At 40.4% G+C, this 9,824-nt stretch overlaps 1 protein-coding gene across 1 annotated transcript; it reads right to left on the bottom strand.

Annotated features, from left to right (window-relative positions):
• Positions 1–7,243: 7,243 nt before the first annotated feature.
• On the bottom strand, positions 7,244–9,524 carry KIF2B (kinesin family member 2B). Its single transcript, XM_061389989.1, has one exon. The coding sequence runs from the start codon at positions 9,395–9,397 to the stop codon at positions 7,346–7,348; it is 2,052 nt and encodes a 683-aa protein (XP_061245973.1). The 5' UTR covers positions 9,398–9,524; the 3' UTR covers positions 7,244–7,345.
• Positions 9,525–9,824: the final 300 nt, after the last annotated feature.

Genomic DNA, 9,824 nt, shown 5'->3' with positions numbered 1-9,824 from the left:
TAGAGGTGACACTGGCAGAGAGGTGACAGTGGATGCCAAGGGGCCCGGGGGAGCCCTGCGGCTAAGACAGATTAGTAACCTAGCAGGCGTGCCATGGAGTTCTTGCTAGATGTCAGGGTGTCAGGTTGGATTCTCCTTCCTGGGCTCCTTCTGGGCTCAGAAATTCACATTTGAAGAGCTGGAATCACCAATGGTTATGACGTCCTTGTTTATTGATGTGGCAGTAAACGCTCCATTTCTCACTCATTCAAGACTTAGGGATGGATCAATTTGTGAAGGGTTCCTCTACCCTTTTGGCTAAATTAATCAACTTCTATATCCCCATAGCAATTTTTATATAGGATAGCACATTTTTAATATATATCTCTCAGTTGTGCAAGGCTTTGTCTCTCATTTAAATAAGTTCCTTAAAAGCAGGGATGCTTATATGCCCATTTTTCTATCTTTATCATCTAGTACATAGGAGATTACCAATAAAATCTTATTTTATTGAACATTTTTATGCTGATTCTCCAAAATCACTCTGTATGAATACTGTTTTTGTTTGGTTTGGTTTGGTTTGGTTTTTATAGCAGATTTGAAAATAATGAAGAATGCAGACTGTCAAATTACTTGTTTGAAGTCACATAGCTACAAGGTGGCAAAGCTTTAGACAAAGACAAAATGTCTGACTCTAAATCTGAATTGTTACTCAGCTCATTTGGTTTCCAATCTTGGCATTTAGAACTGTGGTCAGTAGTTGCATAAGATCCGCAATTTAGGTTTGCTCATGTGGCCCAGACCAGTCTTCTCTTTCTTGTCCTCACAAATCTCTTGTCAAACCTAAACCTCAGATGCTTATTATAATAACTGGTTCTGTGTTGTAATTTTTGTTTTAAAATTGATTATTTCAGGGTAAAACCCTCTGTACTTATTGCTTTGATGACTTATCCCATTTTCCTCTCTGGATTATCCCATTCATTTCCTCAGTTGCCTTTAGCAGCCCTGTATTCTAGCTCTTACATGTTCAGGATGACCTCAAACACACAGGTACAGTAGGCAGCCAGAGCCTATCCTATTTTATATTCAATTGTCAACTTGGTTCAATATCTTCTACAAGCCATTGTTTTTTATAATTTCTGAGATTACTTTAAGATTAGAAAGAAAATGCCATAAATATAGAAAAAATCACTTTTTAGATAAAATACATGTTAAGATTTTCTGTCAACAGTTTCTTTCCTGGGGAATAAAAAGAATTGCACAAAATATTCATAAATGATAGGTTTGCCTTGAGGATAATAATTCAACACTTTGAATAGCAATTTTGACACTTATTTAGTAAGCAACACATGCTAGAAACTATGTTTCTGTTATTAGAATGATATTTTAAATCAGTAATCAAATTGAAAAGGAAAAATAATTCTCATTTAATCAGCATGTAAATATTTATCTAGGACTATCATACTATTTCATTATGTAGATTGTTAAGAATAACCTTACTGAGATGACCAATAGAATAATAGTATAAAAAACTTACTATCACATTAATGGTGCAAATGAGAATTTGAAATTTTAAAGCTCTAAGTTCAGTATTTTAAAAGCAGTTTTGTTAAGTGTAAGTTCAGGCAGCAAGTCAAAATAAGTGTGTCCACTACAAGAATGAAGACAAGCTACTTTAACTAATAGTAAAGCATAACTTGTAATTGGTATGTCAACTTTTTTGTGTGCAAGTTTCCAAAGAACTGAAAGTATTTACCATTCTCACTTTAGAAGCTTTGACATTTTCTGAAAAATATTAAAGCATTAATTTACTTTGCAATCCTCTTTGTTAACTTCAAGTCATCTGTGTGAACTGTCAGCAACTCTCTTTTAGTAGACCCCAATTAACTTACTTTCTGAGTTTTTTCATTTATATAATATCTTATTTTCTAATATTCATATTAAATGTTATGCTTTGTGTTTTGAGACAATTTCAAGTACCAGGTATATTCTTAGAAAAAAAAAATTAACACTAGTGGAAGTATGAATGTGTACTTATTAAGGAAGAATGGCAACTCGACAGAAAGAATTATGCTAAGACTGATTTGTTAGCAATTGCTTTTTTACTAAAAGAGAAATTTTTAAGTTTTACTCTGCAGATATAAGACTCCATGGGAAAAAAATATATAACCATACATGTAAAACTGTATGTATATGTATGTGCATTCACACAAAATAAATAAATTTGTGTACACAGTCTTTCCAGTGGAGGAGTTAAGTATATCTACAGGTTTTGCTCTAAAAAATTTGGGCCATTTGTGCTCAACTTCAAAATCTGTAATAGACAAGCAAAAATAAGATAAAAAGCCACTAGATGACTCAGTGGTAAAGCATCTGCCTGCCAATGCAGGAGGTGCAGGAGACACGGGTTCAATCTCTGGGTCCAGAAGATACCTTGGAGGAGGAAAAGGCAACCCCCCTCCAGTACTTTTGCCTGGAGAATGCTATGGACAGAGGAGACTGGCAGTCTACAGTCCATAGGGTCACAAAGAGTTGAACATGACTGAGACTGAGCAAATATATATATATATATATATTCATATATATATATTCATATATATATATTCATATATATATATTCATATATATATATATGGCAAATGATACATTCAGCATTAGCCTGTAGCCTTTGTAACCACTTCCCTACTTAGTTACTTATGTTGATATGCTGCTCTTATTTGCTTGCTAAACTTAACGTAGAATAAAAACTCTCTTTAGCTTGGTTGAGATTGATTAGAATTTATTGTAAGAAATGTTATTGATATGTAGTTTTTTCTACAATATCATGTATAAAATGCATAAATAATGTTTTATATATATATATATATATATATATCAACAAATTATCAAGCTACATTATTAAGGGCACAACAAAGTTAAAATTACCAAATACAACAGTTTAGGAAGGCGTAAAACAACAAAGAGACATCACTTTGCTGACAAAGGTCCATATAGTAAAAGCTATGGTTTTCCCAATAGTTGTGTATCCATGTGAGAGTTGGACCATAAAGAAGGTTGAGCATTGAAGAATTGATGCTTTCGAACAGTGTGGTGCTGGAGAAGACTCTTGAGAGTCCCTTGAACAGTAAGGAGATCAAACCAGTCAATCCTAAAGGAAATCCATCCTGATTATTCATTGGCAGTGACCATTGGCAGGATTGATGATGAAACAGAAGCTCCAGAACTTTGGCCACCTGATACTAAGAGCTGACTCACTGGAAAAAACCCTGATGCTGAGATTGAGGGCAAGAGAAGAGGGTTACAGAAGATGAGAGAGTTGCATGGCATCATCAACTCAATGGACATGAGTTTCAGCAAACTCTGGGAGATACTGAAGGATGGGGAAGCCTGGTGTGCTGAAGCCTATGGGGTCACAAAGAGTAGATCACGACTGAGCTACTGAACAACAACAACAACAAACCAAAGGAAGTCAGGACATAAAGGAACAGAGATCTATAGAGATGGAATACAGATTAGCATTGTCTAGGGATAGGAAGTAGGAGGTAGCTCAGAGGTAAAAGAATCCACCTGACAATGCAGGAGACACTGGAGAGGTGGGCTCCTGGGTTGATTACTTGGTCAGGAAGATTCCCTGGAGGTGGAAATTGCAACTCACTCCAGTATTCTTGCCTGGAAAAATCTCAGGGACAGAGGGGCCTGGAGGGTTACAGTCCATGGAATCTCAAAGAGTCAGACATGACTGAGCATGCACACATTCCACTGCACAAATAACCAGTAAGCATATGTAAAGATTTTCAGCATTAGTCATTAGGAGAAAAAAAATTGAAACCATAATGAGATACTTTTGCACACACATCAGAAAGTGTAAAGTTAGAGCTTTAAAGCTAATAATACTAAATGTAGGCCAACACAAAATGCTGGTGGTTGTCTAAAATTAAAACAAGTCCTTTGGAAAACTCCTTGGCTTGACCTATTATGTTGATTATACATATATTATGGATCCAAGAATTCCTTTCCTAGGCCTCTTAACATATAAATGTTCACCAAAGAACACACATAATAATGCTCATACATCATTATTAATTGCTTAAAGCAGAATAACTTAAGTTTCCTCAAGAGTAAATTTTATAAAATATGAGCTATTTATGCAATGGAACACTATAGAACAATGTAAAAATGACAAGTCACAGATGATTTTGAATAAAAAAAATAAAACAGAGATTCAAGAGTACCTAGTATATGATCCTACCCATATTCAAAAAGTACAGTTTTTCTCTAAAGAGGGAAACTTATCTATGATGATTTTGGTCAGAATACTCCTTACCTTTGATTAGAAAATGAGTGAAACGATCCAGGAACACTGGTTATGTTCTCTATCTGGTTAAGTGTGGTGGTCATTTAGGAATATTCACTTCATAAACATTTGTGGAATTGTATAGTTAAGATTTATGCACTTCGCTGTTATACTTCTTTAAAAATAAAATACAAAAAAAATGATATTATTGGTATTAGGATGTTGAAACTCCTAGCAGACTATTAACTTTTATGTGTGGTAGAGAGCAAGGGGAGATGTGTGTCATAATAGAATAAGGACAATGACAATAATAAGAATAAAAATGAGTGAGTCTTTGGCATAAAAAAATAGGAGAGCAGAATGAAAATAAAGTCACCGTCTAATCTTTTGAAATAGGTGAGATAATTACCCAGGTTCATATAGAAAGAACTAGCTCAGTGTAGCTAAATTACTTGCCTAAAATCACAGATGTCTGTATTATAGAACTGGGATTAGACTCTTAAAACCAGTTCTAAGATCTTATTCTTAACTGGGATACGATTCTTAACCCCATCTTTTTCACTAATTACAAAAGTACTGATTAAAAACATCTCATTTTGAAGGGAAGGCTATCATTTGTTAAGGGATGATAGAGTTCCAAAGTTCTGTTTGGTTTAATGATAATAATATATGGCTTTACCTATGAAACTGTTCTCCTCAGAATGAGACTTGACCCCACCGTGGCCAGACTCAAACTCAGCCAAAACCCACAGTAATGAAACTCAGGTTCTTGATGTCTCATTGCAGAACGAATTCAGTGAGAGACAAAGTGATAGATAAGAAAAGGATTTATTCAGAGAGAAACACACTCCACAGATAGAGTGTGGGCCATCACAGAGGGCAAGTATGGTGGCCTTGAAATGTGGTGTGGTTAGTTTTAATGGGCTGGGTGATTTCATAAGCTAATGAGTGGGAGGATTATTCCAACTATTTTGGGGAAGGGATGGAGATTTACAGGAATTGGGCCACCACCCACTTTTTGGTCTTTTGATGGTGCCCGGGAACTGTCACAGTGTCTCTGGGTGTACCATTTATCTCAAGGTCCAATGGAAGTTGACTTATCTTCAGCCTGTTTGATTCTAATCTGTTTATATTGTGTCCTTAGAGTATATCATTCTTCCAAAAGTTGTTCCCTACCCCTTCCCCTCCTGTTTTAGCAGAGGGAAAAAATATCTAATAGCCATAATATCGATTAACTACTGAGGACCATGTTTCCAAAGATCCTGATGAAACCAGGATGAAACCCGATGGCTTTTGCTAGGACATTACCATTCTATTCCTCTGTCACTGGGACTTTCCAGGAAAGAATACTGGAGTGGGTTGCCATTTCCTTCTCTGGGGGATCTTCCCCACCCAGGGGTTGAACCCACATCTTGTGTCTCCTCCATTGCAGGTGGATTCCTTACCTGCTGAGCCATCTGGGAAGCCCACTCTCTGGCAGAAGTGTTGGTTTTCCTTTGTAACAGTAAGGCCTCTGCAATTTTGGAGGAAAATATTTGAAAAGAATAGGCACATCTGCCAAAAGTAAAGGAATTTGGGCACTAATTTTTTTGTGTTTCAGGTTTCCCTACTCCACCATTCAATTTCTTTGCAAATAATTCATTTTTTTTTTTCTTCAAAAAAGAGTTTGGAACTGCTAGACTTGGAACCAAAAGATCTTTATTATAGCATTCCAGAAGTGTTTGCTGAAGGTAAGTGTGCATTAGATTATTTATTATATTTATATTTACATATCAAATTAGCTGCTGCTTCTTTTTGCGAAAGAATGGACTTTGTGATCCTTGAATCAGGAAAATATTCTCATTATACAATTGAACTAGGGCAATGATATTTACCACATTCTTACTACATTCCCTATGCAGTCTTAATGGGAAACGCCCCACTTCAGGACAGAACTTTCCTATTTTTCTGGCTTATTCACTACCCTAACTCCTAACTTGATGGGACAAAGCTTTTTATAGGAATCACGTAAGCACAAAATTTGGTAAGGTGAGAAGAAAAAAAAAAAAGAAAACAAAACATTAAGACACTATAGTTAGTAATGCAATGCTTCTGCAACACAACACTTAATTTTATCACTCCCAGGAAGCACAGTACTTTGTGATTTCACCTCAAAGATTAAAAAGAAAATCTTCTCAATTCTAGGCTCTCATACAAAGCCTCAAAGAAAATCTCTCCCTGCTCCACTCCCACCTCCCTAGTATATCTAGAGCTTAGAAACCATTTGAATCTACCCACCAGTGTAGGAGAAAAAGACTCGTGCATAGGCATTATTGCTGCTGCCAAGTCCAACTCTGTGCAACCCCATAGACGGCAGCCCACCAGGCTCCCCCGTCCCTGAGATTCTCCAGGCAAGAACACTGGAGTGGGTTGCCATTTCCTTCTCTAATGCATGAAAGTGAAAAGTGAAAGTGAAGTCGCTCAGTCCTGTCTGACTCTTAGCGACCCCATGGACTGCAGTCCACCAGGCTCCTCCATCCACAGGATTTTCCAGGCAAGAGTACTGGAGTGGGTTGCCATTGCCTTCTCCTTCTCAACCCCAGTACTACTGATATTTTCAACAGGATCATTATTTGTTATATATTTGATTTGATATATATTTTGATTTGTTATATATTTGACTTTATATATATATATATATTATCTGATAATAATTTCAACAGGATAATTATTTGAAGGCTATTCCGTGTATTGTAGGATGTTTAACAGCATCTCTGGCCTTCTACTAGTATCATTCTATACTCTAGTATCCTAGTGATAGTCTAGTACCACCACTCTTCTCATACCCAATTCTGACAAATGAAAATGTTTCCAGACATTGCCAATTGTCCCTAGGGAGTAAAATGGTTCCAAGTCACAAACCACTGTCCTACAGAATAAAAATAAATTACAGAAATACAGAAGAAAAAAAAAGAGGACATTTCTCACAGCCATATTTAAAGAGGTTTTAAACCTTCCAGGAGGATCTTTCTATCCAGATCATTTAGACAGTTTTCCTTTATAAGAAACTTAGAAACTGCAGCACTGTATTCATCATTTCAGGTCTGATCTCTCACCATTGACTTCACCATGCCTGCTCTCCTTTTGAAGGTCAGCTTGTAATAATTTCAGTTTCCTTCGAATCTCAGTCAGAATATCTATTTTCTTCTCCAAAATGGACAATAACTGGGCAATGCAAAAGTCAACATTGCAGTTTACTTCATCAGATGTATCCTGGATTTTATTATCTGGCCATTGGCTTGCTTCCTTCCAGGAAATTGTTGTATCCACTAATGGAGAGGACAGCACTTTGATTTCTTCAGTCTCTTTCTCCTCCTCACTCTGTAGGCAAGGTATTCTAATAAATTCATCCCCCTGAAGGGACATTTCTGAATTTCTAATGTGATTTTCCAACACCCTTGGCATTTCACGTTCAGCAGGATAAAGACAATGATGGCGAGGCCTTAAATTTAGAGTTATTTCTTTTACTCTATTTGCATATCTTAAAGTGTTGAGGGTATTTTCACAAGAGGCCATCCCTGGAGAGATAGTAGCAATCATGCAAGTGGAGGAGTTCTGGCCTATAAAGGAGTCCCGGAGCACCTGTGTGAGCTTGCTGGCTCTGAATGGGGTATGAGACTTGTTCTGACCCAAAGCTCGGATGCATTCTTTGAGTGCCAGGAGACTCTTATTAATCTCTGCTCCTTCCAGCTGTCTTTTCCGGTTGGCCTTGGCAGTATCTGCTCCTCTTTCATTCCCAGCTAAGTCAACAAGGGAAAACTTGCCATGCAGTTTCCCTCGAGACTTTAAAATGATCTGGAACACTGCGTGGCTCCTGGAAGAGTGGGCATTGACTGATGTCTGTCCTGAAGTCCGGCAACTGTTCCCTAGTTCCACGAGGTTCAGCATGTCTTCCACACAACACACTTCCTGCTCCTGCAGCCCGACTACCTGGATTTGTTGACTGCCATCCTCAAGGACTTGCAGCTTCTTCTTCCAGTTCAACAAGTCATACACCTTTCCCCCATAAATCTCAAAAAACGTCCCATAGACTTTGAGGTTCAGCTTCTCATAAGCGGAGGTTTTCAGTAAGAGGAAAACATCCTGCGCCACCATGGCGTAAATGCCTTTAGAACAATCTTGGTCTCTTCCCGAAAAGCCTCCGCCCATAGTGTGCGTTTTCCCGCTGCCTGTCTGTCCATAGGCAAAGCAGGTGGCCATGCCATGGCGGAAGATGGACTCAACCAACGGCTGGGCAGTAAATTGATACACCAACTCGTTGGAGGCGGTGTCGTCAAAAGCGTGGTCGAAGCAAAAGGTCTGGTTCTCCAGGTAGCGAGTGAGGTCCACCTTCTGCTTGGACTCGTGCACCATGACCACGTTGTCCGAGGGGATGGTAACGATATCTAGGTCCTCCCGCGTGGCCTCCTGCCGGTTGAGAGGCCGCTTCCTCACACAGACGCAGATGCGGCGGCCTTCCCGCGGCTCAGGGCCGGAAATCCGCCCCCCGCGCAGGCGCCGGCGGCACTCCTCGATCAGGCGCCGGATCTCATAGTGGGCATTTCCAGTATCTGCGTCCCGGGCGCGCTGGGCGCGAATCTCGCGGTGCAGCCGTCGGCGCCTCTCGCGCTGCTTCTGCAGTTTCTCAATTTCTCGTAGGCAGGCAGATTTCCGCTGCGTCATCAGGCAAGGGCTGCTGGGAACTCTCACGGCCAGGCTGTCCCCCGAGGGCGTTTCGTTTCTCTGGGGGATCTTCCCAGCCCACCGCGCGGCTGTTCGCTGGTCCCCGATAACCGAAGGGGGCGCCAGAGACACGGAGCGCGAAGCCCTGCCCTGCGCGGCGGGCCCAGCCAAGGCCAGAGCTGGATTCAGCAGGAATATGGTCTCTAAAGCAACCTTTTTGCCTTTTTTGACTCCTTTTTCGGCCCACTCTACCGTGACCCAAGCGTTGTCCCGTTTGACCTCTGTGACCACTGCGAGATGGATTCTCCCGTCGGTGCGCTGGATCGCCACGCTGATGCCCGCTTGGAGGTGTCTGAAATGCGGCTTCACAGGTGTCAAGGACGAGAGGCGCGGGGTGAGAGGGCGGAATAACTGGCTGGCCATAGCGCGTGATGGAGGTGTCAGGGCTCGCCCCCTGCCTTGTGGTTGGAGCAGCAGGACCGGAGCCCAGATCAGTCTGAAGCTCCCAGAGTACTGAGTGCGCGCCTGGTTTGCACCTGCCTTTGTGAGCACTAGGCCTTGGCCTGGAGCCATTTGCGTCACAAAGGGATGGGGAGAAAAGGCAGCGGAGCCTGGGACATCTAGTGGAGAGTGCCGGGGTGGGGGGTGGAAATCACTTCTCTCATGATGCTAGGTGCTAGGTGCAGAAGCAGCTGGAATAGAGCAATTGCCCTCTGTCACTGAGACTATAGCACTAAGAATTGGGAGTAGGGTGTGTATTCCACGGATATTTGTGCCTACGATTCAAAAATATCCATTTTCTCCTGCAGTCTTGACCTGCAATCTCAAAGCTAAGTGCTTTGAGTTTGAG

The sequence above is a fragment of the Bos javanicus genome, chromosome 19 (genome assembly GCF_032452875.1).
Source record: "Bos javanicus breed banteng chromosome 19, ARS-OSU_banteng_1.0, whole genome shotgun sequence".
Classification (NCBI taxonomy): Eukaryota; Metazoa; Chordata; class Mammalia; order Artiodactyla; family Bovidae; genus Bos; species Bos javanicus.
The sequence above is the reverse complement of the archived record's forward strand: the minus strand, read 5'-3'. Positions and strand labels throughout refer to the sequence as shown.

Bases quoted from the DNA above. Each gene is read 5' to 3' on its own strand.
- KIF2B (XM_061389989.1), bottom strand. From the start codon at position 9,397: ATGGCCAGCCAGTTATTCCGCCCTCTCACCCCGCGCCTCTCGTCCTTG.